This window comes from Anomalospiza imberbis, chromosome 21 (genome assembly GCF_031753505.1).
Source record: "Anomalospiza imberbis isolate Cuckoo-Finch-1a 21T00152 chromosome 21, ASM3175350v1, whole genome shotgun sequence".
Lineage (NCBI taxonomy): Eukaryota > Metazoa > Chordata > Aves > Passeriformes > Viduidae > Anomalospiza > Anomalospiza imberbis.
In genome coordinates, this window is record NC_089701.1 from 6,022,029 (window position 1) to 6,049,336 (window position 27,308).

General features: G+C 59.3%; 5 protein-coding genes across 12 annotated transcripts in view; all 5 read right to left on the reverse strand.

Moving 5' to 3' along the window:
* Positions 1–1,140: 1,140 nt before the first annotated feature.
* AK1 (adenylate kinase 1) lies at positions 1,141–5,891 on the reverse strand. 2 transcript variants are annotated; one of them, XM_068211416.1, is made up of 7 exons: positions 5,876–5,891; positions 4,470–4,514; positions 3,385–3,420; positions 2,697–2,860; positions 2,381–2,497; positions 1,668–1,859; positions 1,141–1,362 (listed from the first exon to the last, which is right to left on the reverse strand). In XM_068211416.1, exons 2-7 carry the CDS (start codon positions 4,477–4,479, stop codon positions 1,297–1,299), a joined length of 585 nt encoding a protein of 194 aa, XP_068067517.1. In that variant the 5' UTR covers positions 4,480–4,514; positions 5,876–5,891; the 3' UTR covers positions 1,141–1,296. The 2 variants fall into 2 exon arrangements, with proteins under 2 accessions (XP_068067517.1, XP_068067516.1); XM_068211415.1 differs by lacking the exons at positions 4,470–4,514; positions 5,876–5,891 and adding an exon at positions 3,592–3,755.
* Positions 5,892–8,494: 2,603 nt separating this feature from the next.
* ST6GALNAC6 (ST6 N-acetylgalactosaminide alpha-2,6-sialyltransferase 6) lies at positions 8,495–12,049 on the reverse strand. Of its 3 annotated transcripts, none has more exons than XM_068211418.1 (7): positions 11,992–12,049; positions 10,983–11,097; positions 10,096–10,160; positions 9,784–9,963; positions 9,220–9,617; positions 8,922–9,029; positions 8,495–8,842 (listed from the first exon to the last, which is right to left on the reverse strand). In XM_068211418.1, the coding sequence occupies exons 3-7, from the start codon at positions 10,108–10,110 to the stop codon at positions 8,653–8,655; spliced, it is 891 nt and encodes a 296-aa protein (XP_068067519.1). In that variant the 5' UTR covers positions 10,111–10,160; positions 10,983–11,097; positions 11,992–12,049; the 3' UTR covers positions 8,495–8,652. The 3 variants fall into 3 exon arrangements, with proteins under 3 accessions (XP_068067519.1, XP_068067521.1, XP_068067520.1); XM_068211420.1 differs by lacking the exon at positions 11,992–12,049 and adding an exon at positions 11,524–11,542; XM_068211419.1 differs by lacking the exon at positions 11,992–12,049 and adding an exon at positions 11,500–11,518.
* A 600-nt stretch (positions 12,050–12,649) lies between these two features.
* Positions 12,650–15,171, reverse strand: ST6GALNAC4 (ST6 N-acetylgalactosaminide alpha-2,6-sialyltransferase 4). The gene is given in 7 exon segments (XM_068211417.1): positions 12,650–13,439; positions 13,442–13,460; positions 13,540–13,647; positions 13,779–14,191; positions 14,328–14,498; positions 14,737–14,813; positions 15,081–15,171. Coding segments are annotated over 6 exon segments (894 nt in total). The 5' UTR covers positions 14,749–14,813; positions 15,081–15,171; the 3' UTR covers positions 12,650–13,268.
* Positions 15,172–16,366: 1,195 nt separating this feature from the next.
* On the reverse strand, positions 16,367–19,323 carry DPM2 (dolichyl-phosphate mannosyltransferase subunit 2, regulatory). The gene is made up of 4 exons (XM_068211421.1): positions 19,211–19,323; positions 18,703–18,792; positions 17,510–17,612; positions 16,367–17,213 (listed from the first exon to the last, which is right to left on the reverse strand). The coding sequence occupies exons 1-4, from the start codon at positions 19,211–19,213 to the stop codon at positions 17,155–17,157; spliced, it is 255 nt and encodes an 84-aa protein (XP_068067522.1). The 5' UTR covers positions 19,214–19,323; the 3' UTR covers positions 16,367–17,154.
* A 1,342-nt stretch (positions 19,324–20,665) lies between these two features.
* The window catches only part of EEIG1 (estrogen-induced osteoclastogenesis regulator 1), a 38,002-nt gene continuing 31,359 nt past the window's right edge, over positions 20,666–27,308 (reverse strand). For all 5 annotated transcript variants that reach the window (XM_068211437.1, XM_068211440.1, XM_068211439.1 and 2 more), the window contains exons 11-12: positions 26,722–26,791; positions 20,666–25,834 (exon numbers count right to left, since the gene is read on the reverse strand). In XM_068211437.1, the coding sequence (XP_068067538.1) occupies positions 25,789–25,834; positions 26,722–26,791 (116 nt within the window). In that variant the 3' untranslated portion in view covers positions 20,666–25,788. The remainder of the gene's footprint in view (positions 25,835–26,721; positions 26,792–27,308) is intronic.

Below are 27,308 nucleotides of genomic sequence, written 5' to 3' on the forward strand. Positions count from 1 at the left end.
CAGCCCCGGCCGGATGGCTGCATCCTTCCTGCCCGCCTGCCTCCCCGCAGTGCCCCAGGCTCTGTCAGTGGCTCGTGGCCCCGGAGCACGGGGCTGACGTCGGGCTGACTGGTGAGTTTGGGTTTTCGTCTTGGGGAGTTTTGTTTTTTTCCCTGCTGGCTTCCTTTCTCCACTCTGACTCCTTGGCCTCGTGGCCTTGGCTGACCCCAACGCTGCCGCCCCTCCTGCCCTCCCAGCTCCCTGGCTCCGTGCCCAGGTCCCAGCAGCCCAAAAGTAAGTGGTGGGGGGCCCTGTTGGGGTTGCAGCTGTGCTACCTCCTGCCCTCACCGTGGCTGGGTAAAACCCACCCCCAAGCTCCACCGCAGCCCCTCTGCTATGGTGTTGTGCCTGTGTGGTTCTGGGGAGCCCCTACATCCCCTGTCCCCCACACAGCACCCCCAACTGCCTGTTGGGGTCCTACGACTCACCACCATGAGGGCACCCACTAGCCAGGAGGACACCCAGCCTGGTGGCTGGGCTCATCTGTATGTCCCCAGCATATTCCTTATCCCCTGGCGTCGGGGCTGAGCAGTGAGTGTCCAGGCAGTGAGTGTCCAGGCACAGCAGGACAGGGAACACCCCACTCCAGGGCATTGTGCCACCACAAACCATCACAGTGCAGCCACTGTGTACCCCAAAAAAACCTGACAGCCAACAGAAACAAGGAAATGCCAAGGCATGAAAGTGGTGGAAATCCCCATCCCAAATCCGGTCGCCTCCAGCCCCTGGCAGCCAGTGGGAGAGCTGAGACGCATGTGCAGGACACGACTCAGATGCTGCCTGTGCGTCCGGAGACACACCCAGAGCACGAGGGGGTTCAGCAATCGGGACAGAACGAGGGCGGCCAGGAGTGGCTGGAGGATGCAGGCGCAGGCTCCCTCCAGGCCACGGATTGGGAAGCCGGGGCGAGCGGCCGGGATGCTCCCTCCCTTCCTCTGAGCGCAGCATCCCGCTGCCCCGGCGGGATAAACACCCGCTTCCTGCCCTTAATCAGCTCCAGAGGGGCTGGGGGGAGGACAGAGAGGGAGAAAAAAAAAAAAAACCAAAACGCTGGAAAGAAAAACTCATTTCCTGCGACAGAAGAAAAAGATAAAGTCTGGATTCATTAAAGTGAACTTTACTGGGGAGAGACGGGAAAGAGCCAAACACAATGTCCTTGAAATTTCCTCCGCACGGCTCCGTCCACGAAAACAGGATAAAGCCGCTTCCGCTGTCTCTGCTGGAGTGCACTGGGGGGAATTGGGGTCGGGGATTCGGTTACAGGCAGTCAAGGTGGGTGCAGACCTGCTGGAAAACCTCCTCCACAGAGCCCTCGGCGTTGAGCTGGGTACAGAGGGGTTAGCTGGGAGACTTGCCCAAGGGCTCTCATCCGAGAGCAACTGGAACTCTCCCAAGGATGCATTTTGGCCATGGGTGAAGAGACCAGGGCTCATTTTGGGCAAAGAGGTGCGGGCTATCCTGGGAGGGGATCGTGTTGGGAATGAGAGGGGTCAGACCCACCCCAAACTAGGCAGGATTGAGTTTTCCTGCTTCCCTCATCATTCCCATCCATCACTTCCCCTCCCCTGGGACACAAGCCCCAGGGTGTGGGGCTGGAGGGTGCTGGCATCAGCCGCACTCCCGCTTACCTGGCGGACGATGCCTCTGCTCTTGTAGAAGGCAATGACAGGCTCAGTGGCCTTGTAGTAGGTTTCCAAACGCTTCTTGATGGTCTCCTCATTGTCATCAACCCTCCCGCTGGTCTCCCCTCGCTTCAGCAGGCGTTTCACCATTGTGTCCTTCCCCGCATCCACGTAGAGCAGCAGCGTGGGGGGCGCGATCTGTGGACCGAGGGGACATGGCTGTCAGCACACTGAGCTGGCGTGGGTCTGGTTTGGTTTGGGGGGGTGGTGGTGGTCAGCATGAGAGTCACAGATGTCCCCATACCACCCTCTGCCTCCCTCCACAGGGGTCTGGGGGCCAGCAGGACACAGAGATGTCCCCACACCATCTCCTGCCTCCCACCGCTTTGGTCTGGGAGCCACCAGGACACTGTTCCAGTGGCCTCTAGGGCCACACAGAGGAAGGCAAAGGGACACTGCAGCCAAGCCCTGGCTCTCTGCCATCCCCATCATGTCAGCACTGTTGTCACGCTCTGTCAGCCTGAGGACACCCTGGTCCCTCCCACTGTGCTCTGGGCACAGGCTGTCCCCGAGGCAGGGGGACCTGCTGCCCGGTTTAGACCCTTCTGGGATGTGATCTCTGCTGGGATGGGGAGCCCAGGCTCCTGCTGGATTGAGTCCCTGTGCTAAGCTGGTGTGTGGCATGGCCCAGCATAGCACAGCACTGCACCAGTCCTCACCTTCTTTTCAAACTCCTCTCCCTGCTTCACCTCGCGGGGGTATCCGTCGATCAGGAAGCCCTTGGACACGTCTGCTTTGGCCACCATGGCGTCCCGCAGCATGTCCAGCACCGTGTCCTGGAGAGAGGACAGGGCTGCTACGGCTGACATGGGACAACAGGACTCCCACCCAGCATCCCCAGTCCCTGCTGCAAACCCCGCCCTGGGATGGCAGGGCCAGAGATGCCTGGGCCATGTGCCAACCATTACTGTGGTGGCCCCACTGACACCCCTGCACACCCCACCAAGTGGCAGCTGGTGGCTGGTAGGGACTTACCAGGGGCACCAGCTCTCCCTTCTCCATGATGGCCTGCAGCTTCTTGCCCCGTTCCGAGCCCGAGCTGACCTCTGCCCGCAGCAGGTCCCCCGTGGAGAGGTGGGTGTAGCCATACTTCTGCACGATCTTCTCACACTGTGTCCCCTTCCCCGAGCCAGGGCCACCTGCAAGGCACGTGTGTGCCCCGAGCCATGGGTAAGGAGAGGGAGGGGTACATGGGAGCAGCAGCGCAGACGCGCACGAGTCCTCAGAGCTCAGTGACATGTCAGTTGGTGTCCCCAAGCCCAGCACCAAGTGGATGGAGAGAGCTCCTCTTGAGGTTGCCAAAATGCTTGCGGGTGGCATGGGCTGCTGGGAATTGGCATATGGGCACCACACCCTGATGGCACCCAGGGCATCACCACCCAGGGTTTTGTCACATTACCTCCCAGGGGTTTGTTGTCACATCAACCCCCAGTGGTTTACTGTCACATCACCCCAGATGCTGCCACCCCATGCCTGGCCAGAGGTGCCCTCCTGGTCCCAGCATGTCCCATGTGGACTCGAGGAGCCAAGCTGGAGCCACAGCCATTCCACAGTGCCTGGGAATAGCCCAGTCTCAGCCTCCAGCCCTGTTTCCCCAGCCTAAAGGTACAGGGAAAAGGCCTGGGCTGACCCCACCAGTGACAGGACCCAGACACAGACTTACCCACCACAAAGATGATTTTGTGCTGCTTGAGCTTTTCTGGAAAAAAGAAAGGGAAAAAAATTATCAAAAGCCAAAAGGTCCATCAGGGAGTGAGGTGTCCCCAGGGGTTGCCAAATCCAGGGCAGGCATCCCTGGGGATAGAGGGGACCGATCCAGGAGAGTCCTGGGGAGAAGATGGAGAGGGAAGCAGACGTGTGTCCTGGTCACCTGGGCAGGTTGGGATGTCTGGCCACGTCTGAGCACAAAGACCCCATAGCACCTTGGCCATGGGGCTGGAATTCCAGTGCCACGTGGTGTCCCAGAGGTGGTCATTGTCCATGGCTCCACTGCAGGCAGGGACTGGCTTCATCCATCCCTGTGGCTGGCTTCTCACCCCACTGGGCTAACTGGGGCCGTGGCAGGCTCAGCTTGGCATGGCCACCTCGAGCACCTGGCACAATCCCAGCAGTCCCTGGACCCCAGCATCAGTCCCTGGTCTGGTGGCCGACGTGCAAGTGGCACTGCCCCATGCCCAGCACCTTGGCACAGGGTTCTCACCACCTGTGGGATCTGTGCACCAGCCGTGGTGTGGGGTGATGCCAGGGGGTGATGCCGAAGGGGGAAGCAGAGCTAAAAATAAAGTTGAGCTGCTCTGGGGCCACTTTCCCATCTCCTGATTACAGCTGGATGAAATTTCAACTCCTTGGCACCCAGCACTCCCCAGAGCTGGGGACGCAGCCAAGTGTCTGGCAGGGACCAATGGGATTTGGGGCATGTGAGGGGGCTGGAGGGACATGGGGGATGGACAGAAGGGAGGGAGGCAAGGACACAGGGGCACGTGGAGGGGGGGAATGCAAAGAGGACCAAGGGCTGCACGTAATGGGGACAAATGCAGGGGGGGCAGAGGGGACAGGGGCAGGGAGGGAAGGGGAATGCAGAGGGGGTGGATGCAGGGGGGCCAAGGGGATTAATTCCAGGGGGGATTGATGCAGGGGCAAACAAAGAAAAGGATACAAGGGAGACAGGGAGATGCAGAGGGAATGGATGCAGGGGACACAGAGGGGACAGATGCAGTTGGAATGCATGCAGGAAGATGGATCACTCACCTGCCGACATGCTGCCGTCGTCCAGGCACAGAAGCACTTAAGGCTGCCAGGAAAGAGCAGGATAAACAACTCAGCACATCAAGTCACCAAGAGTCTGGGAAGAAAAAGGGTCTCCCTTTTTGGCCATGATGGTGCCCAGCTCCAAGGCCAGGCTGGGGGGATGGGACGGAAGACACAACTCCTGGCTCGGCCCTGGAACAGGGAGCTGAGAGATCTCTGCTTCTGCGGCCATCACTCACCTGGTTCCCAGCAGTCACCCTGCGCATCCGGCTGCGGTAAGGGCATCCCCATGCCGGGTGACGCGTGGTGACGTTGCCGGCTTCCTCCCCTGCCCTGCCCACATCCCAGTGCCCGGGGTGCTGCCTGACAGCAGGGAACCCGCTTGGGATGCCCGGTGCCACCACAACACCGAGTGATGGAGGCAGCACCCCCAGCTCCCCACGGGCTGGTTTTAGGGGGGTGTCCTAAGGAGGGGGTTGCAGCACCCCACTGCACCCCCAGGATCTCCAGGGCGTGTTTGGCTACCCCACCTGCCCACACCCAGCCCCGCAGCAGTCGACCTGCTTGGCCACAGCGCGTCACCCCAAACCGGCTGGACGGGGTGCAGGGACGGGGCATCCCGTGGCCAGAGGAGCCCGTAGCCGCTGCCAGGTCGTGTTACAGCCTCGAAAGGGCAGGGGCTAAGAATGGCCGGACTGAAACCGGCACCGGGTCACATCCCACCAGCGCTGCGGGGACAAAGTCCCGAGATGCCCCCCACGGGGTTTGGGGATGGCAGAACCCCCGGGTCCCTAACTGTGGGGGTGCTGACACCTAGGACAGCTGGCGCCAGTCTTGGTGGGGTGACAGGGGGCTGCGGGCAGCCCCGGCCCTCAGCGCGACCTGGGTGCCTGACCCAGTGCGGTGCCGCTGCCATGGGGGCAGCTGAGGGGGACGGGCAGGTGAGCGGCCCAGAGGCGATGGGGGTGCGCTGACCCGCTCGGCTCGGGGCTGGGGAGGGCGCTGCACGGTGGCCTTGTGACTGCCCAGCCAAGGCCCTTGCGGGCTGCAGCCCGGCGTGCCCCCAGCGATCTCAGCCCGCCGCCAGCTCCAACCCACCCCTCCCATTCCATCGGCAGCCGCCAGCCCCTCCCTGGGACCCGAGCCCCCGGGCCGGGCTGCTCCAGCACCGCTGCAGTGCCCCCGCCACCCCTCGCAGGCGCCAAGCAAAGCCCCCCGTGTCCCGCACTGCCCCGGGCCCCGCGGGTCCCGCACGGCCCCGGGCCCCCGTGTCCCGCACGGCCCCGGGCCCCCGTGTCCCGCACGGCCCCGGGCCCCGCGGGTCCCGCACGGCCCCGGGCCCCCGTGTCCCGCACGGCCCCGGGCCCCCGTGTCCCGCACGGCCCCGGGCCCCGCGGGTCCCGCACGGCCCCGGGACCCCGTGTCCCGCACTGACCTGGCCCCGCGGGTCCCGCACTGCCCCGGCCCCGCCGCCGCCCGGGCCCGCCGGTACCGCTATTTATAGAGCACGGCGGCGCGCGGGGCACGCCGGGAGCGCGCGGCACCGGCGGCGCGAGCGGGCGGCGCGGGGGCCAGGGAGGGACAGCGGGGACGAGGGGCGGCGCGGCGGCGGCGGCGGCACGGCGGGCCCTGCGCCCGCCCGCACGGGCAGGGGCGGGGAGGACGCGGATCAACCCCGCACGGCTCGGGGGTGCGGGTCCGCCTGCGAGGGGAGCTCCCACCCTGCCGGGTCTGGGGTCTCCGGGGCGCCCCGCGCCTCCGCCCCCAGCTCCTCGCAGGGGGATGCTTTTCGCGTCACTGTCCTCATGTCGCCTCCCCTTTTCTGCCCCCTTTCCGTTCTCATGTCCCCATCCCTGTCCCTAGTGCCCATCTCTGTCCCTAATGTCCCCATTCCTGTCCTTACTGTCCCCGTCCTTGTCACTAATACCCTCATGCCCCCATCCCATCCCTATGTCCATCCCTAATGTCCCCATCCAATCCCCATGTCCCCATTCCCACCCACACTGTCACAATCTTTGTCCCTAATGTCCTTATGTCCCCATCCCCATGTCCCCATGCCCCCACCCCCAGCTTACACCCCCCTCTCCCTCAGCTCCAGGGGTGTAAAACGCCGGGAGTGTTGTGTCCTTGTTAACATCTGCTCAGTGAGAGATGCCAAATTCCAAGGCCAATAGTACAGATTTTATTTAACAATAAAATGTGAGGCAGAGAAAGAAATAGAAAGGAGGGATTGTGCATGTCGGGGAGAGAGATCGGTCAAACAGAAGATTGTCACCACCCATGGATCCCTCCGCATCCTGTTGGTCTTTCTTCACCCCGGTCTTCATGGTGAGGGGGTCTCGAGGTTGTTGAAAACTTCTCACTATTTATACATTTTTGCAAATGAAGGCATTAATGCTCATTGGCTACACAGATCCTTTATTCCATTGGTTAGAGGATTCCCTGTCTTCTAATGCTAATTAATCCCATGTTGTCTCTCTTCCAGCGAGTCTGTGGTTTCGATCTCCCCCTGCCAGAATTACCTTCTACCCAGCTGGAGCTGATCCCATCCACCAATTACCTGGTTGGCTTTCCTTGTGGATTCTTTGTGTCGTTATCAGTGACACATTCTTCTCCCCCAGTTTTGTTCACCACCCCTAATCTGAGATAATGCTCTGACAATAGTACCACCTTTATCTTATCTCAAATTCCTCTTAGGAATTCAGCAGGGGGAAGAGGGTTGCAGATGCTGTCTATCCCATAAATTGGGGTGATCTCTTTGACCAGTGCTATGTGTATGAGCTTGTCTGGATGTGTTACCCAGGATGTGCCAGGCCCAGAGCCAGTGCCAACGTGCTGCTCCCTTCTGTGCCCATCCCCTGGCAAAGTCTTTCTGTGGCACCAGACTTTGAGACAGGCAATGATGATCTCCCAGTCCTCGCACTTACCTGCCCTTCCTCCTCCTCTGTGGCTGCAGAGACCCAGTCCCAAGACCCTGTGACCCCCAGGGCACCTGGCTGGGGGGGACACAAGCTCTGACTGTCACTGTCAGAGCTGGAGTAAGTCAGGGACTGGACATGGATCCCACCTGGACATGCTGGTCACCTTGCTGCACCCTCCTGTGTGCCCAGGGACAGTATTGCTGGGGGTCACTGCCAACATCCCCAAAAACCCATCCAGAGCCAGGGCTCAAGGTAACAGACTGCAGCAATATTTATTCCTGTACAAACAATTACAAAACATGGATGCCCCACTGCTGCCCCCAGCACCGAGCCCCCCAAACCCCCAGCCACAGCCAGAGGGAAACTGAAGAATGGATTCCTGCCAAGGCTCAGCACCCAAACACGCCATATGTAGGTGCTTTCCCCAGATCAACTTCTCTGCTGCTGAGAAATTAGTGACAAAGTCCTGTCCCAGCCACTGGATGCCAAGAGGCACCACTGCCCCCCACTACCTGCCCACTTCTAAATTGTTTATAAGCAGCTACTGGCCCTTTGTTTCCACTAATGAGCAGCCCCTGCTCACTCCTTCGTCCACGAAACCCAAGTAGAAACCCCAGGATTAGAAGCAGGGAGAAAAAAAAAAAGGCCAAAACCTCCAAAAAGCTCCCAAAAATCCCATCTTTCAGTTAGAAAAGGTTTTGGCAGTGTGGGGTGCAGTGGTGCTGGGAGGGGCTGGTGTTTTTGGGGTGCTGGGACAGGGAGGGTGGTAATGTCACCCCCATGGGGTCCCACCAAAAACTGTGGGGTTCTGCAGTGGGAAGGATGACTGAGGACTGGGATGAGGGGCTGGGGATGGCGGGGGGGTGCTGAGCTCCAAGAGGGGGTCTCCTCACCCAGGCCGTTGGGGGAAAAGACCCCAGAAGTGGTGCAAACCAAAACTGAGCCGAGGAGGTCTGGAACCCCCTTATAGCCTCACAAGGGCTGCAATGTGCATGGACCAGGATGGGGCAGGATATCATGGCCGAGTATCCTGCACATGGAGGGGGGACACCCCATATCTTACATTCACCACCTGGCCCCCAACAACCAGCTCAAAACCCAACACATCCCAGGTGCAAGGAGCCACCAGGCACAACAGCAGTGGTCCTGTGGGAGGCAGCTGGTGGCACCTGATGCCAGGATCCCACCACTCCCAGGGGGATGCAGGGGAACCCCCATCCATCCCAGCTGCAGGGGTCTGCCCAGCAGGCATGGGGCAGCCCCTAGGTCCAGGTGGGGTGGGAGAAGGTGATGTTGTAGAGGCCGGCCCAGCTGGCAAAGACCCTCTTCTCAGTGATGAAGCGGTGGTGGTTGCCCCTGCGGCTCCGCTCGTTGTGGATGTAGGTTGTGCACTCGTCGGGGCCCTTCGGCTCGTAGTAGTGGTAGGGCAGGCGGCGGGGTGGGGGGTGGCGGCTGCAGTGGGGAAAGAAACACTGGGTGAGCCCCATGGTGGGGTCAGGGCGCTGGGGTGGGGGCCAGGGGGTCTCCTCACCCGCAGTAGCTGGGTGGCACCATGCCATAGACGTGGATGGCGTCGCACAGCTCCACCGCGATCACCATGGTGAACCAGCCAGTGCTGAGCCACGAGCGAGACTTCTCCCTGTGGAGGAAAAACAACAGGAAGGATGACAGGGGCGAGGTGATGTGGATAATGGACCCCCTTAGTGCCCCCAGCGTTCCTCTGGGACCCCCAGCTCAATGCTGCAGCTCATGAAGCAGCTCCAAGGGTCAGCTCTGTCTTGGGAACCTGGAGAAAGGGGGACACAGCAAAAGAGGTGGCTCTGAGGTACCTGTCCTTCCCTGTCTCTCCCCGAAACAGGTCATCAAACTGCTTCATGCGGCCGGGGGAGACGACGTAGGCTGTCATGTTGGGGAACGAGGCGCAGACGCGCTGGATGATCTTCAGGAGGCTCTTCTGCATCTTGGTGGGCGGCCCCCAGAAGATGAAGATGGTCTCTGGGGTCTTGTTGACGAACTCTTGGGGCCGCTTGAGGACACGGTAGAGGCTGGAGTGGGCCACCACGCGGAAGCTGGTCTTGTTGCCCACATCGGCATTGTAGCCTGTGGTGGGAGCATCGTTCATGCGGATGGTGCACTCAGCCCCGTCGATGACCGTGCCCAGGTGGGTGCCCAGGAGGTGGCTGGAGCTGGTGACAATGACGCATTGGTGGCAGCGGGCAGTCAGGGTCTGGTGATGACAAGTGCCGTCAGCAGGTGACTTTCGGTGTCACCGTGGACAGGGTGCTGTTCCCTGCGGAGCCACTGTCCTCGGGAGGGGACAGTTTGGCTGGATGCCAGCAGAGGGACAGACCCGGTGTCACCGCCCAGTCCCGGCCCTGCTGCCCAGCCCGTACCTTGTTCCCGCAGACAGGCAGGTACCCGCTTTTCACCCCCCACTTCTTGAGGTCGGGGGGCCGGCGGGCTCTGCCCCGCAGGCGGCTGTAGGGGAAGACCTCGCTCCCGTTGCCGGAGCTGTAGATGATCAGCAACATGATCAGGGCAAAGAGGACCCCCAGGGCGGCGGCGCGCTGGCTCTGCGGGCGGGGGGAGAGCATCAGCCGCTGCCCCCACCCCACGGGGGTCAGCATCCACCCCACTCCCAAGGCATCTCCAGCAGGATGCCTGCTGTCCCCAGGAGGTCCCCGAGGTGATTTTCTGGCACTCACCGTGCTGCCACTCATGTCTCCGTGCCAGCCTCAGGACACAGCGATCGCCGGTGTCCCGCGAGCACCTGCAAGGCATGTGGTCACCCCCAGCCTGCCCATCGTCCCAGGCTGCCGGGGGTACAGGATCAGGTGTACACGGGACGAATCTCCAGGTCCCCCTCTGAAGAGGAGAATAGTCCCCCGGAATTTATGAGGGGAAAAGAAATGCTGTTGACAGAGGCTGGGCAGACTCCAGGGTGTGGAAGAGCCAAACCCAGCCACAACTTATGCCTGGGGAATCCCCACGTTAAGCTGGGTCCAGGGAGGATTATCCTCCCCTCGTGGGGATGAAACCACTCAAACCGCAGGGTTAGGGAGGGTCAACCTGCTGCTCGTGCAGTGAAATTCCATTAAAACCACTGCCACAGGAGCGGAAAGGAAGGAAGTGAGACCTACCCCACTCATGCATGCACGGGATTGCATCCAGCAAACCTGCAGGGACCTCTCCAGCCCCAGAACCCACTCTAACTTCCACTCAAAGTGGACTGACCCAGTTTAGTTTTGGGAGCCCTTGCTAGTGAGCCTCAGCCATTCCTGGAGCGCTCCAAGCGAATGGAAATTAAAAACCACTGAAGCCTCTTTACTAATTGTCACAAGGAAAATTATGCAACAGCTTGAGATCAACCCCTGGGGGGAGCTGACACCTCGAAACGCTCTCAGGGCCGGTGGTGGTGCCAGAAGGTACCGGCCTGCCCGGGGAGCCCAGGCCACGGCCGGCGTGCTGATGCTGATGCTTCGTCGTGCAAAGGCTGGGGACGCTGTGGGACCCCCACTCCCGGACCCCTCTTCGCTCCCTCCATAGCTCTCGGGCCATGTGGAAGCCCACGGAGGGGTCCCGGCGGCCTCACCTGCTGGGGGCTCTCATGAGGAGTCCGTCACCTCCTGCGCCCCGCGGGCGGCGGGCGCTGCCCGGCCCCTGCAGCGGGCACGGCCATGGCCGGGACCGGGGCTCACATTGCCGCTCTGCGGGAGAAGGCTGCTTCAGACCCAGCCCCCCTCCTCCGCCGGGGATCTCCCAACCCCGGATGCGAACCCTCCCGCCCTCCGGGAAGGGAAAACCCGCCCGGCCCGGGGTGCGAACCTCCCGCCACTCCTACGTGCGAGTCCTCCCCCGCCCCGGGGAGCATCCCCCCACCACCGGCAGCGGCCGCGGCGACACGGGAGGGAGCCGGACCCTTCCTACCCCTCCATCCCCTGTGCACCGGCCCCGGGGGCAGGGGCCGCTTCCCCGCCCGGCCACGGCGCGTTCCGCCCCTGCACCGGCAGAACGGGCCCGGCGGGGACGCGCGAGGTCCACCGACCGCTCCGGCCCGCAGTGCGCCCCGATACCGCTGCCGATATTGATACCGCTGCCGGTATTGATACCGTTACCGCTGCCGTTACTGATACCGCTGCCGACACCGACCGCGCCGCTGCCCCCGCCCAGGCCGGGTCCTAGTGCCGCCCTCCCGGGATGGGCGAGCACCGCCGGGTCCTAGTGCCGCCCTCCCGGGATGGGCGAGCACCGCCGGGTCCTAGTGCCGCCCTCCCGGGATGGGCGAGCACCGCCGGGTCCTAGTGCCGCCCTCCCCGGATCGGGAGAGCCGCTAGATCCTAGTGCCGCCCTCCCCCGGATCGAGAAAACCGCCGGGAAAGACCGGGACTGATTTCCCGGTCCCCGAGGGCACCGGTGCGGGCAGCGGGGATGGCGGGCAGCGCTGCCCGGCTGTGCCAGGAGCAGCACGCCGCGCCTCCCCCGCTGCCGGGCGCAGCGCATTGCTGGGATGCCGAGGTCTCCCCCGCGCTGGCCCGGCAGCTCAGGGCCCCGCTCTGGGGGGTTTCGTGGCGCAGGGGGAGAGCTCCACCGCTGGCAGGGACCTGCATCCCTGACGCCTGTCCAGAGCGATTCTGGCTCCGCTGTGCCGGTGATGCCTTGCCCGGCATAGGGCTGTGGAAGCTGAGGCGGCAGGGAAAGAGTTCCATGGGCTCCTCTGCTGCACTGCCCTGCAGGAAGCAGCCCTGGCAGCACCCCCAGTTCCTGGACCACTCGTTCCTCACTGCGCCCCAGCATCTCTGCTCCTCCTCTCATCCCTGGCCCCCCAGACAGCACCGGACCCACTCAAACATGTGGCATCTCTTTACATGTTCAAAGGGCTGCTGTGGGCTCAGGGCCACACACTTGCCCATGGCATGTCTCATCTCTCCAGTGCCCTGCGACAGCCCAGCAGCACTGAGCCCTGTGGGACTGAGGATCACGCCAGACCCAGCACCCATCCTGCGTAGATGCAGCTGCTGCTTCCCAAATAACCTCAACTGCTTACAGCACCCTCTTCCATGTTTAGACTCATCTCTACCCCCTTGTCACCTCCCCCTCTTATTTATAGCCTGGCAGCCTGTGATGAGGTGTTGAGTATCCCTCCCTCCCTCACTCCATGTCCTGTCCTGCAGACACAAGGGGCACAGCAAGGGGCACAGCAAGGGGCACAGCAAGGGGCACAGCAAGGGGCACAGCAAGGGGCACAGCAAGGGGCACCACTGAATTAAAAACAATTTTAATGGCCACGTTTGCTTTGGTCTGAATCCAAGGACACTTGTGACAAGGCAACTCATAGCCCCTAGGGCACATGTGGGTCCAGGGCTTCCCAGCTGAGGGGATGCAGGCACCAAGCAGCAGAAGGCAGAGCCTGGATCCAGCTGCCTGCACCCCACACCCAGCACTGTCCAGAGGGCACAAGTAGGGCAAGGACCACAGTAGAGCTTTGTCCCTGTGAGAGGCACCAGTTTGTGGCCCTGGCGGGGCTGAGCATTTCTGCCCCATGTCCTGCTGGAGTCCAGCAGCCTGTCTAATCCTGCATTAAATATTCCTCCTAGTAGAGAGAGCGAAAACCAGGTCTCCCTGGGTCCATCCAGGCAGGCGTTTGGAGCTGGTGGGACTGCATGGGTCCAGCTCATGCCCACCATGTACCAACAGGGGGTTCCCAGTCCTTCCACCAGCTGGGGAAACAGGCACTGCTGCTGCACAGACGGAGACTCCCTGCTCCAGGGCTTGGCAAAAGGTGTCCAACCATGCCACTGGCAGAGCTAAGACATGTTGCTGCAGGATGGAAGCTGCCCTGCCGCCGAGGTTCCTGCCGCCTCACCCCGTGGCTGGCGCCCTACCTGCCTGCCCAGGATGAGTGGTTGAAGACAATGTTCCTCCTCTTGGCCCAGCGGGAGAAGATGGCTTTCTCGGTGATGAAGCGGTGCCCGGCACGGCGAGCTTGCTCGTGCATCAGGTACATCTTGCACTCGTCCAGCCGGCCCTTCTCAAAGTAGTGGTACGGCACACGCTGGAGTGGTTCTTTTCCCTGGCAGGAGGGGACAGGGTGAGTGTGAGACTTGGGGGACACCGGACCACCCCACACCCGCCCAGCCACCCCCCCACACCTGCAGTAGCTGTCGCTGACCATGCCAAAGACACAGATCTGCTCGCAGAGCTCCATGGCCAGGATCATGGTGAACCAGCCCGTGCTCAGGAAGGAGCCGGATTTCATCCTGCAAAGCATCGTGGTCACACTGGAGTGGGTGGCACTGTGCTGCTGGCCCACCCACGCTATGGGTGCTGGATGAGGGGACAGGTGGTACGTGAGGGGGACCCGATGGGTCTCTTCAAGAGCCAGCAGTACCTGTTCTTCCCTGTCTCATTCTGGAAGACGTCGTCACAGTATGTCATCTTCTCCTCTGTCAGGGTATAGATCTGCAGCTGGGGGTACTTCTCCATCACCTTGACCAGTGCCTGGTAGGTTGAACCCATCTTCTCCCTGTTCATCTTTTTTGCTGGCCCCCAGATGAAGTAAAGGGTCTCTTGGGACTGCTGGAAGAAGTAGGGCTGGTTCCCCAGCAGCAGCGGAACGCTGGTGTGTGAGACCACCCGGATAGTGCTGCGTGCCCCCACGTCCTGCTCGTAGCCGGTGGTGGGGGCATGGTTCATGCGCAGGACGCACTCCTGCCCGTCGATGGCCTGTCCCAGCTGTGAGCCCAGCATCTGCCCCGAGCTGGAGACGACGGCGCAGCGGCGGCACAGCGCTCGCTCCAGCGGCTGTGGGGAGACACACCGTCAGCTCCTCCTTCCATCCCGCAGCAGCCGGATACACCTCAGCCCCTGCCCGCCCTTCCCAAAGGACAGGAGAACTGCGGCACAGGTGGGCCGAGCTGCCCCACCGGCCCCCACGCACCTTCCCGTCGGGAACGCGGCTGTAGCCCTGGAAGCTGCGGACGCTGGATGTGGTGGGGCTGTCCCGCAGCCCCGGGGCCGAGCAGCAGGGCTGCACGCGGGCGTGGTAGCACAGCAGGATGTACAGCACCGCCGCCGCCGCCGCGCACACCAGCGTTAGGAAGAGCCGGACCTAGAAGCAGAGCGGGGGGAGCTCTCCGGGCCTGTCCACGTGCACCGGCCCCGCGCCGGGTGCCGGTGGCCCTGTGGCCATGAGGGAGTTGCCCCTCGGAGGGTGTTGAGGTGTGCTGTGCAGGGCCCGGCTCACTCCCTGGAGCGGCGATGCCCGCACGCCCTACGGGCTCCGTGCCGCCTACGGGCTCCGTGCCGCCCCCTCCGGCCCCTCGGCCCCTGCCCCAGCGGGTACTCACCAGCGTCTTCATCCTCGGGGGGCTGGCGAATCCCCGGGCGGGGTCCGGGGGTCACCGGGAGGGTGGGGGCTCGCACCCTGCAAGCGGAGCGGGCTCAGCGGCGGCACCCGCGGCGAGGTCGCCTAGCGGGATCGCCCCGGTCGCCCAATGCCTCGTGCCGGGACTTCCCCGAGGCCATTGCCGGGGATCCCCCCACGCACTCTCATTCCCGTTCCCCGGGGTCCCCCACATGTGCAGTTCAGCTCCCCCCGTGTCTTCGCGGGTGCCGCCCCGCCCGGCAGGGGCCGGGGCCGGGATGTCTCCCCGGCGCGGCGTCCCCGGTTCCCAGTGCTGGCCCCACTCACCGAGCCGGGAGCCACCGGCGGGTCCTGCATCCCGCCCGGAGTGGGGCTGGCGGGCCGCGGCGGGGCGGAGCCGAGCGGGCGCTGCCGGAACCGGCACCGGGACCGCCCCCGGCCGCCCCGCCCCGCCCCGCGATCCCGCTTCTCCGGGGACGCGCCCGCCCGCGCCCGTGGGCTCGTGCCCGGCGCACCGCCACCGAGCCCGGCGCCCACCTCGTGTGTCCCGATACCGATCCCCGCCTGTCTCCCTGCTGTGTGCCTCGGTAGCGACCTCACGCTCCTTCCCCCTCTTGCTCTGCCCTCTCAGGCTCCCCTCCCGCTCGGGGGTCCTGCAGCCTCGCTGTCCCCTGTGCTCTCTCACCTCCCTGCACCACCAGCTCCCGATGAGCCCAGGGACACCACGAGGATCCGGAATGGCTCAGGAGTGGGACCAGGGCAGGTGACACCCCGGTAGCCCTAGACCCCATCCAATGGCCCCATGGGGCCGCCCATCACCTGCAGCCCCTCCTGCCAGGGTCAAGCCACAGAGCACCCATGGGAAGTGTCCCCAGAGCGAGCTGCCCGCTGGCCCGGGGTGGGGCATTGGATTTCTCCCACTGGAGATAAAGAAACTTGAGATGTAACCTTGAAACCAATCCCCCCACTGTCCTGAACAGGCCTGAAACCAGAGGGAGAGGAAATAACAGGGACACCACTGGGCTCCTGCACAGGAAGCAAGGCTGGAGGGGGCGGTCACACCGACAGCTGCCCAGTCACCACTGAATTCTTCCACCCTTTGCTTCCTTCTGCCCCAGCCCAAAACCACCCTTATAGGGTGGGCTGAGCCCCGGCCAGCAGGGGAGCAGCAGCGAAGGGCAGCAGGGGGTTTGACAGCTCAGCATGGCCTGGCAGCCTCTGCAAGAGCTGGAAACAAACCTCCAGCCAGAGCCTCACCTCTGGACCCTCTGCTGGCTCCTGCAGCCAGGCTCAGCTGTGGCCCTCGGGATGTCCTCAAGCCACCAGCATCACCCCTAGGCAGGATGGGAGACTGTGGGGCATGCTGTGGGCAGGAAATTCACAGTACATGCATGGAGGGTTAGAGTGCCCCAAATCTGCCCTCCGCAGGCAGGCTACAGCCCCAAGCATGGCAGAGCCAGCATGAAGTTTGGCCAGGTTGTCTCTGGTGCTTCCCTGCCTGACCTCACCAGCAGGACCTTTTCAGCAGGATGTCATGCACTGCCAGGGCCATGCAGCTGAACCCACCCTGGCAGGCTTGTGGCACCCCTTGGCACGGGCAGAGGACAGGGAGCGAGACCTTACAGACCTTTATTGAGGGTGATCCTGCTCGCCATGGTCCAGGGGAGCTGCCAGGGCAGCAGCTACTGCCAGGAGAGGAAACCCCCCCGGGGGAAGGACACTGCCACCACACCTGCCTGCTCAGCCCCAGCCTGGCTGGCACATGGAGCCTTGTCCAGGGCAGGAATCCAGCCAGGACCGAGAGCTGTGATGGGAACCACACCCAACACTTCCCTGGGATCCAGGACATCTCCTCACCACCCCCTCAGCTGGGTGGGACACAGGGGGCAGCACTATCCCTGCTCCCTCTGCATACCCAGCCTCACGGGAGTCCCTCTTCAGAAGGGCAAGAGCCCCCAGCACTGTGATTAGCCTTTCCAGAAGCAAATGGAGAAGGCAAACCTTTCCTTTGCAAGCCCAAAGTCTCATTTCTCTCCTTTCAGACTAGAATCAAAAAACCCCACAAACTGTAGGTAAACTTTTAAATAAAATTCCCAGAAGGAACAAACTACTGGGCTGAGCCAGAGCTGAGAGGAAGGAGTGCCCAGAGTGGGCAGGGCAGCCCCAGCTGGGGAGCAGGCCCTCAGCAGGGGCTCTGGTCCCTCACTTGATGAGCCTTGGATGAATCCTGCTTCTCTTTGGTCAGTGAATTGTAAACTACAGGTTTAGTCTCTGCAGGAGGGAACGTGGGAGCAGCTCAGTGCTGGGCACCTTGGAGATGTCTGCCTGGAGCTGCAGGAAAAGTCTTTTCCTGGCTATGATGCTGCAGCGTGGGCACCTCCTCATCTCCTCAGCTGGGCCTTCAGTCTGATTTCTTGGCACGTTTCCTGCTCTTCCACATGACAAACATTATAAAGACACCTGCCAAGAGAGAGAGAACCAATTCAGGTAGGAAACTTTTAATTCCAGGCACTTCTACAACACCTGGCAATGAGAAACAGAATCTCAGCAGAGAGAGCAAGAAAATTCTGCTGTCCAGAGGCTCAAACAGCCAAAAATCACACACAAACACAGCGCCAAGTCCCTGTGCCAGGCTAAGCTGCAACAGGAACCACAGAGAGTGTAACGAGTGTCACACATTAGCTAAACTCCTAGCAACCCTCTTCTCTCTTCCCAATTTAGAAGTTTCTAATTAGAACCACAGAAACAACTCTCACCTATAAACAGCAGCAGCAGGAGCCCGGCTGCCACAGGGATGATAACTGCATATTCCCGAGGCAGGAAATACTGGTGGATCCCATGGTCGCTGTCGATGAAGGGCTGCAGGGACACAGAGGGGCATCAGCAGGTGGGCACAGCACCTCGAGTGCAGCCTCGAGGTTTTGGGAGAAACATGGAAATATCTGGTGTGAGATGGCTAAAAAAGGGTGCCCAGAGCTGCAGGTGGCTCAGCCACAGAGACCAAGAGAGGGCAGGCAGTGAAGGGTTAGGTGTTCAGTGGACAAAGAGGGGTGGCCATGGGGCTGGCACAGGGTCCCACAGCCCCGGGGGCTCGGGGTGGGCAGAGCTGCTGGAGCAGAATACAAATCCCTCTGTCTCTCTGCCCGGCAGAAGGGAGCAGCTGACAGCGGCTCTGCTCGTGGTTATCCCAGCAGATCCCTCTGCAGAGGCCAGTGGAAGGCTCTGGACACTAGGGAGCACTGTGAGGATTCCCAACAGCCGAGAATGCTCCTACAGCTCTGGGAATGCCGGGAGCACAGACATGGATGGGGCAGCAGAGTGAGCAAATGCAAGAGGGGAATTCAAACCCCCAGAGTTGGAGGGGAAGCCGGCGGGAATTCAGACATTAGCCCAAGGCTGAACCTGGCCTCTCACACCTGGAAAGCTCCTGGGGAGAAAGTTCTTTCCAGGGAGAAAATCACTAATGACCTCAGCTGATGTGTCCCCAGAAATGGGCAGCCTCACAATCACTTTCCTAGAGCCCTGCATTCCCTAAACTCTTGTCCTCTCTTGCAGATTTGTTAAGATTTGTCTCTTTCTATGTTTCCTTCTGTCATCTCCCACCAGAACCAGGAATGTGGGGGATGCAAATGTGGACATTGATGACTACACCTCCATCAGGGCCAGGCTTCGGCTCTTCCCAATGGCTCATCCAGCCCTGGTTGGGTCAGCCCATCTTGGAACAGCAGGTGGGCACCACGATCAATGTTTGGTCCTGCCCAGGCAAGGCCAGGAACACCCAGATGGGATAAGGACAGTGCCAGCGCACAAAGGAAGATCTGCCCTGAAATTTTTAACCCAGAAGTCAAGAGTCCTTCGGGCACACAGACACATCATCACCTGAACAACGGCCGGGGAAACACCTGACTATGGAGTGACTGGGATTATATTGGCCAGAGGAGCCCCGTACCAGTACGATGATCCAGAGGGTGTAGTAAACAAAGAGGACGAGGCTGAAGGCGACCAAGCCAAACCCAACCAGCTGGTCCGTCGCTGTGGCCTGCAAAGGAGAGACAGAGCGGGATCCCCAGGCAGCGCCCGAGCCGGAGCGGCTCAAGGCACCTGCTGCTGCTTACGTGACCGCGCTGCCGCGGGGCCGGGCCGGGCAAACCGCGGCAGGGGCACCGCGTGGATGAGACTGCGGCGGGACGATCCACCGTGGGCGGCCGGGCCGCGGCGGGACGATCCACCGTGGGCGGCCGGGCCGCGCCGCAGGAAGCTCCCTGAGCCAGGTCACACACCACATCCCAAGGGCCGCTCCCGGGAGGCGGCCGGGCCCAGTCTCTCCGCAGAGGCGGCAGTCAGGGAGCCTCGCGAGGGCTCCGGGCCGCGGTTCGGCCCGAGCCCCCCGGGTCGAGCAGGCACCGACCCTCCCTCCCCCGCCGCGGCGTCCCGCTCCGGGCTGGGCCCGCACTCACCATGGCGCCCCGGCCTCCGCCCCGCCCGCCCCGCCCTTCCGGCGCGGCCGCCAATCAGCGAGCGGTCCGCCGACCCCGCCCAGGGAGCGGCCAATCGGCGGGGGAGGGCGGGGCGCGCGAGGCCCCGCCCCGAGCTCCGTCACCTCCCGGAGCCGCGAAACGCCCGGAGAGAGCGGCGGGAACGGGGCGGGAACGGGCCCGAGAGAGCGGCGGGAACGGGGCGGGAACGGGCCCGAGAGAGCGGCAGGAACGGGGCGGGAACGGGGCGGAGAGAGCGGCGGGAACGGGGCGGGAACGGGCCCGAGAGAGCAGCGGGAACGGGGCGGAGAGAGCGGCGGGAACGGGGCGGGAACGGGGCAGAGAGAGCGGCGGGGACGGGCCGTGAACGGGCCGGGAATGGGCCCGAGAGCGGCGGAAACGGGGCGGAGAGAGCGGCAGGGACGGGCCGGGCTCGGGCCCGGAGAGGAGCATGGTCCGGGTGCGGGCCTGGCGCGGGGGAACGCGGGAGAGCAGCGCTCCCGCCTTCCCTGGCTCCGCCGCAGCGCTGAGGTCCTTGTCGCCGCTCCCTGGCTCCGCCGCAGCGCTGAGATCCTTGTCGCCGCTCGGAGCTCCTTGGCTCAGCCGCAGCGCTGAGATCCTTGTCGCCGCTCGGAGCTCCCTGGCTCCGCCGCAGCGCTGAGGTCCTTGTCGCCGCTCGCCGCTCCTGCTGCTCCAGTGCCGTTGCCTTTCCCTGCGAACGGTGTTCTCTGGTTGCATCTAGCACCTGTGCCCGGGACCTCTGGTAGTGATGGATCCTGACACCAGCTCCAGCGCCCCGGACACTGACCTCCCACACCCCAGCCGTTCCTCCAAACACCCGGGGGCAGCGGGAGGAAAGGAGAAGGCTTGACCAAACAGCCAAGGGCCAGGCACAAAGGATAGAATCACAGAATCGGCTGCCTCCCCTTCCTGAAACAAGGGAAAAGGGAAGAACATGCTTGGGCCTCAAAGGTGCACTGACCTTTGTGTGGCCGAGGTTCTGGGAAGGTGGAAAAGGCAAAAGCTCCTTCCTCCTAGGGCTCCTGTTCCCCTCAAGCCTCGTCAGCCATCAGCGATGAGGATCTGGGCACTGAATTTGGCTCACTCTCCATTAAGGGGGTGGCGAGCCTGTGCTGGCCGAGGGGCTACTCAGGCATGAGCCTTGAGGATCCAGAGATATTTAGTCCTTGGAGCCCTGCTGGGCGAGCCTGGTGAGGTAGGCCCAGCAGGGGAGGCAGTTTAGGCAGAGCCTGGGCTGGGACAGATGGGACAGAACACAGGACACTGCTGGCCACTCAGGCAGGTGTCCTCTTTGCCCTGGATTGCTGCCAGCTGCCAGAGCAATCTGAGGAAGCAAAGCCAAACTATTCTAGGCCCAAGCATGCCGTTCTCACCCCACAGCATTTAAAACAAGAACCAGAGCAAGAAGAGTCAATGTGAAGTACCAAAAAAACCTTTATTTTCCCCCCAAACCATAACAACATTTGACATTATACTGATTTCCTCATATATTTGTTATTTCTCTACATTAGGAACCAGATACAGAAAATACAAACACGATCTGTTGAATCAAAGACGGCACAGCATTCCGTTAGAAAAGAAACAAAAAAACTAGAGGAGCAAGATAGAAATGGTGAAAAATAGTCATTCCCTCCAGCCCAAACTTTCCAAGAATCATCATCAAAATAGAGCAGTGGAAGTAGCTTCTCTTTCTAAACGCACTTCTACGTTAAGACAAAAGTTAGATTTATCTTTAGATTTTCAAAGTAAAAAAATGTTAAACTATCTTTCAAGCAATTTTGGAAGTTTGCATAGACCCATTCCCTTTCCAAAAATATCAGCCATCTCTCTATAGAATCTGATACAAATCGAGTGCGCCTCAGCCAAAGGTCACCAAGCTCAATTCACTTTCAAGAAAATAAAACATGATCTCCCCTTCCCCTCCCTCCCTCCACAAAAATATGGGCTCTACCGTTATTCCACGTGTTTGAGGCAAGTTACCAGGCTCAGCCGCATCCCTCGCTCAGGGCTTCGCCCCAGTTCCTTTTCATTTCCCATTCATTTCCCGGCTTTCCATGGCCGCTGCCTCCCGGCGGGGCAGAGGCGCTCTGGAGGCAGCGGGATGGGAGGGGGCAGATGGACACAGCTGTCTGGAGGGAACTGGGGGGAGTCTTGCATTCCTCGATCCCTCCCCGCAGCGGGGAAGTGGCTTTTCAAGGACAAACACCTGCGACCAGGCAGAGTTTGTAGGAACTTGTCCCTGGGGACTGACCTTGTCCAAAGGGCTCGGTCACCAGAGCAAGAACTCAGCTAGAGACCAGGTGGGGCAGCAGGGAGGGGTGGAGGGGTGGAGGGGGGTCTGCAGCCCCCGGCTAAGGCAGCGAGGAGGGGAGGGGGAGCCCCTCACCAGGAGGGGTTTAGCTGTGGTGCTCTAGCGTACCTGGAGTGAGGTTTTCCCAGAGGTTCCTGGCAGCAGTGCAGAGACCAGCTGCACTGCCACCTGCTTAAAAAGAAACAGCAACGACAAAATAAATAAAAAGTCAACCCCTCCTATTTAGATGAGAATGAAATACTATTTCTTCAGGCCTCCACCTGGTTTGGAACCCTCTAAAATCTGAAGCGAACGTTTAAAAGGGCTTGTTAACCTTTCTGCAGGGGGCAAAGTGATGTGGCAATGAGGGGGGAAGAAATCACACGCCTGCTGCCCATCACTCCAAGGGTCAGAACAGCACGAGGCCCCCGTTTAAAGTGCTGACCATACAAAAGATGATAATGAGGGAGCAACATCCTTCTCCTCCCTTTTCCCATCACAATTTCCAACTGAAATCCATCTCCTTCACCAAGTAACGACTAAGCCTATTCTTCTGGACACTCAGTTTTATATTGGTTTAAAAAAAAGAAAAGAAGTTAGTAAAAAAGTTACACTGAATTTCCTAACGCTTTGCAATGTGCTTCCACCAACTAAAGGTCTAGAAACCAGGAGCAGAGCCCACATGTTTTGCCTGATCCCAAGACTGAAGCAGAGAGCCAGCTCTGCTCTCCAGGGCCAGCCAGGCGTGAGCAGCCCTGCTCGTCAGCATCAGAGACCCAGGGGATGCAGAGTCTTGCCAATAAGGTCCTTTCACTTGTTTAAGCCACCTCTGAGTCCCCTGAGAAGGGGAACAATGTGGGGAAGAACATTCCCCCCTAAGCCCCCCTGAAATAAAATATCAATGAAACAATAATGCAGTCAAAAAAAACACCAGCCTGCTGGGTTTGTATTAAAAAAAAATCCATAAACTTCACAACAAAAAAGAAAAACCCAAAGGAAACTAGCCAGCGGTTTGGGTCTGGAAACTGATTCACTTCTTAAATGTTCAAAATCCAACAAGGAACAGGCAGCAGCGTTGCCACAATGAAAAAAGTGCTCGTGAGATGCAGCTTCCTGAGGCAGCAGGGAGTGTGCAGGACCAGTGACCCCACAGCCACCACCTCAGGTGCCCATGGCTGCCTAGGGACTGCTGGGCACTGCTTGTGCTGGATGCACAGGAGGAGCTCTGCTCGGGATCCACACATAGGAACAGACTGCTCCTTCCTCCCGCCACGTCTGCTCCAGGTCCCCCAGCTGTGCTGCACAAGGTTGGATGACTAGGACTACTTACTCACTCAAAACCAGGGGCAGGAGAGCTAAAAAGCCACACAAAGACCAGAATCTGTGGAGGGACTAACGTGGAGACAAGGAAGAAATACCCTATGAGACACAGTTACCAGAAATGCAAGCAGTGATGTGCCAAGCCACTGGAAGAGAAGCCAAAGACATGCCCAGGTTGGCCACAGTGATGTGTTGGAGCAGGTTATGCCTCTGCCAGTCTGGGAAGAAGAGACCAGTGCTCTCTCAAAGCTCAACTGCTTCTCGTCTTGCTTTGCTGGGAAGATATTCCTCCCTCTGTCCCACTGATTTCGTGACATGCCGAGCTGCCAGTGCCTCGGAGCAGCCAACTCTTGCCAACAGAGGCCAGAAGAAGGCCCTGGGATCCCAACTGCTCTGACAGTGACTGCCATTGTTTCTCATGGGAACAGAAGCAAAGCAGCAAAATGAGCTGGGTTATAGCCTCTTTCCTGGCTTATGCTTGCTCCTTTCAAGTCCTGGTTGGATCTGATTTCCCGAGGGCCTTTGTTGGCCCCTGGGGAGCAGCCAGACCCTCGGCTCTGCGTGGCCATCCACAGAGAGGGCAGAACAGCCACTGCTGTCCGAGCCTCCTTCTGCCCTCACCCTGACCTGAGCAGACGGTCAGGCCAGGCCTGGCTTTCTGGCACTGCCCCAGGGAGAGAGAAAGACAAGCAGTTCTCTCCTTCCTGCAGACACGTGGCACCCCAGGAACAGGGCAGGATGCTCAGCAGCCTGCAAGTGAGTGCCAAACTTACCCAGGCTGAATGAAGACGAGATCACCATTAAAAAAACCTAGCAAGTGTGAAAGAGCTTTTGTTCTAGACAGTCTCAAGAAATCCAACACTTTTTCCCTACATTAAACGAAACCAAGGTGTTGTCTGTATCCCCTTTTTACCCTAATTCAAATTTAACTCCCTTTGAAGGGAAAGGGTGGAAAAGATGCATAGACTATATGTGGTCTGTCCAAACACAGAAAGAAACCTCTTGACTCAAAGAGAGAAACCATCAAAACAGAGTAAGCAACTGTATAGTTTTACCACACTGCTGAACACCCTCCCCATGCAGCATCCTTAGCTAGAAGGGTAAAAAAAAAAAAAGCTGAATCAAGGCCCTTTCATTCCTTGTTTCTCATTCTGCCAGATTCCCTTTTCCAGTAGCTCATCTGCATGCATTCTGGCCAAAGAGACCACAGTTAATGCTTTTTTTTTTTTCTCCTTTAAAAGAGGCTTTACAATAACTAAGAATTTGAACAACGTGATCAGTTACAAGTCTTTCCTTGCTGAACAGAACGAGTGTGTGCCTGTACACACACACACAAGTGCCAGAGGGGAGCCAGGTCCTGGAGTGTGGAACTGCTCCGAGGGCACGGCTGCTGAGTGCTACCACAGAACACTGGCAAAAGAGGAATGGGCACTACACAGAAATAGCTTATCAGCTGAGGGGCTCTGTACAGAGAGGGCTGCAAGCACAGCCTGCTGCTGGCCCACAGCCAGGGGCTGCCCAGATCCTGCCCAGATCCTCGCTGGCAATTCAGCTGCCAGGAGAAATCGCCAAGTGGGAGTGAAAGGGATCGACATCTCTGCCACACACTGCAAGGAAAAGTGTCAAACAACTGCAGAAACCAAACCCAAAGAAGAGCAATTGAAAGATCAACCAGAGAACAGTTTGAAGCCTTGTCAGAAGAGTTCACTCACCACAGAGCAGGTCAGGACAGCTGCTGTGGCTAATGCAGCAGCAAACACCCCTTCTAGCCTTGAAGGCAGAGACAGTAGCTTCTCCCCAGCCCCAGAAGGAACCAGCACAGGCACGGATCTCTGCTGACAAGACAAAAAAGCCCAAGCAACACCAAATCCCTTACTAGCCCAGGCCAAGAGAGGCAATTGACATCACCACCACAACAGGGAGACCACTGCAGTCAACTGCATCCAGCTCTGGCCCAGGGAAGGGCTGTCAGATGAGATTCTTTTCACAGTCCAAGAAGGGCAGCTCCCTTCCTGAGCCAATGAAAAAAGAAAAAAAAAAAAGAAAAAAAAAAAAAAAAGAGGCTTTGTATTCCAAGCTCCAACAGGACTATTTGCTAGTCCAGCAAACACAGATTATACTCCTGGAATAGTGAGTAGAAGCCTCCTCCACGTAAAATCTATAACCTCTAAAGTGCTCCTGCTCATGCTAGTTGATGAACACCCCCTTCCATGCCCAGCAGTGGAAGGGCTGCTGCAGTCAGTGGTGTGACGAGCACTCACATTTAACCGTTCACCAACTCCCAGCTGGATTGCGGTAGAGTTTTCTGAAATGCACTTTTGGGAAGTATTTCCTATGAGAAGATGTTGTTTGGGGATGTGAGGATAGGAAGGTGAAGTGTACACCACAGCATTCCTTGTTCAGTAAAACCATTGCCTTGGGAGGTGATGTTCCCTTGCAGAGTCAATGGAATAAAGCATCCTGCAAGTGGCCATGTCACCATGTCCCCAGCAAGCAGCTCTGGGTTTGGTTGGAATGGTTTCCCCCACCCCCAGTGGTTTGAAGAGTTCACAGTGGTATAACCCAATGTTTTGGGGAGACAGAAACTGAGAAGTCCCCTGCTGCAAGTGAAGGGGTGGAATGAGGGATGCAGATGAGCAACATCCTCTGGGACTAGCCCAAGGATATCGCACAGACACCTTGTGTCTGAGCAGGAACAGGGGGAAGGCATGCACTGGAACGACCAGGAAGCAGAGAAGGACAATGGCAATGCAGGGAAAGTGCATGTTCTGGAGTGGTCTCGGAGTAGTTCTGCAGTGCAAACATACGAGGAGGGGCGTGGAGAAATCCCTTCTGGAATGCTGCATGAAGAGAGGTAAAGGTTGGCATCCATGTGGCAGCGGACTGGGTAGGGGGCCTGTGTCCAGCAGCTCTACCCTGTTCTTCACATTTAGTGGGATTCAATCACCACTGGCTCGTAAACTCCAGATGAGACCCTGGAGAGGCAGAGGGGGAGAGGGGCTGGTTATTCTTCACAGTCATTTTAGCAACCAAGCTCTAATTCAGAGCTCTCCACTCTCAAACATCTTCTAAGCCCACTCAGAACACTGCCAGTAACGAGTCAGCCTTGTGGGAAGTCAGTCCTTGGAACAGTGAGGGGACAAAGAGGTGACAAGTCAGCAACAGAGCACTGGAGAGAGCTGGCTGTGACACACGAGCCCTTCTACAGGACACAGCAAAGGGGGAGTATCCTATCTAGAACAAAGCCAGCGTGCAGAGCTTTGCTGTGCTCCCAGCTTTGTTACCAACTTGATAGATCTTTGCATTACCATTACTGCTCCTTTCAATTCAACTGCAAAGATGCAGCAAAGCCTCAAAAGCAACTGGCCAAGAGCTGTACTAAGAGCTTTCGTGGCAAGAAAAAATTTTATTGCTTCAGAAGGCTTTCATGAGAGAACAAGGCCTCGATGATTATGGAAGAGGCAGGGAGAAGGGACAGTAAGAGGCAGGGAAAAGGGACAATAAACCCCGCTCTGCTGCAGTTTTGCTGCAAGCCAGGAGGAGGCAAAGCTCCCTCCTTCAGGAACAAACGGGAACCAGCCTCTACCATTTTGTCCTTTCACTCCTCACTTCTGTTCCTCGATCTAGCAACCAGGATCCCATTATCCCTCTGAGCTCCTGCTGAGAATGGCATTCATACTCTAGTGCAACTAAAGCCTGTCACCAAAGGGATCCCAGGGCTCTTAATGTGGGAATAAAGCCAGCATATGTAGCACATGATGTTTAGAAATCTCTCCTGTAGCAAAAAGTGGAAGTTTCCTAGGTACAGAGCCCACTAATCTCTCTGGAGCCCCTCTGTCTGCCAGCCTTTTGGGAAACCTACCTGTTTCCCAGCTGAATACCGCTCAGCGTGGTTGTTCCGTCTCTGCTCACAAACAACCTCAGGTTACTGTCTGCAGATAGAAAAGGAAGACAGACATCAAAATCCAGAACTACTGAGGCTGCCAGGAACTCCCCTCCCAGACACACAATCAGCATAGAACAAGTGTGTCTCAGCATGTCCACACTTTCTGCTGGTGTTCCCACAGTCACTGAGCCCCTGGGAACTCCTTTCCTTGCTCCAAAGGAAAGCTCCACAACATGCAGCTTTAGAAGAATAAAGGCAGAGATATTAATTCAGTCATACTCCTCCAGCTGCCTCTTTAAAGGCAATTCCATTGATGCAAGTTCTTGGTTAGCTTATACACGTCTGAACAGATAAGATGTGGGGCCTCACACTGCTTTGGTAGAGACACTGGAGGAGAAACTCAGGCTGTTCTGCTGGTGAGAGGCAGCTGCATCCAGTCTAGTTCTAACCCACACTGAGTGAGGTATAACTCCCACAGGATAAGAGTGCTGCCATGTGCAACAATTTAAGGTGACTAATGGTAAATTAATGAAGCACAGATAACAAGCTAGGCTCAAGTTTAA

Excerpts from the sequence above, each read along its gene's own strand:
- AK1 (XM_068211415.1), bottom strand. The coding sequence starts at position 3,733 with ATGAAGCCAGTCCCTGCCTGCAGTGGAGCCATGGACAATGACCACCTC. Across the intron at positions 2,498-2,696 it reads AGGGAGAGCTGGTGCCCCTG|GACACGGTGCTGGACATGCT; the intron begins GTAAGTCCCTAC and ends TCCTCTCTCCAG. Across the intron at positions 1,860-2,380 it reads GAGAGGAGTTTGAAAAGAAG|ATCGCGCCCCCCACGCTGCT; the intron begins GTGAGGACTGGT and ends CTCGGTCCACAG.
- DPM2 (XM_068211421.1), bottom strand. Across the intron at positions 17,613-18,702 it reads CCCTCTGGATCATCGTACTG|CCCTTCATCGACAGCGACCA; the intron begins GTACGGGGCTCC and ends GTGTCCCTGCAG. Across the intron at positions 17,214-17,509 it reads CCTGCTGCTGCTGTTTATAG|GTGTCTTTATAATGTTTGTC; the intron begins GTGAGAGTTGTT and ends CTCTCTTGGCAG.
- ST6GALNAC6 (XM_068211418.1), bottom strand. Across the intron at positions 9,030-9,219 it reads GGAGAGACAGGGAAGGACAG|GGAGAAGTCTCGCTCGTGGC; the intron begins GTACCTCAGAGC and ends TTTCCTCCACAG. Across the intron at positions 8,843-8,921 it reads GTGCCACCCAGCTACTGCGG|CCGCCACCCCCCACCCCGCC; the intron begins GTGAGGAGACCC and ends TCCCCACTGCAG.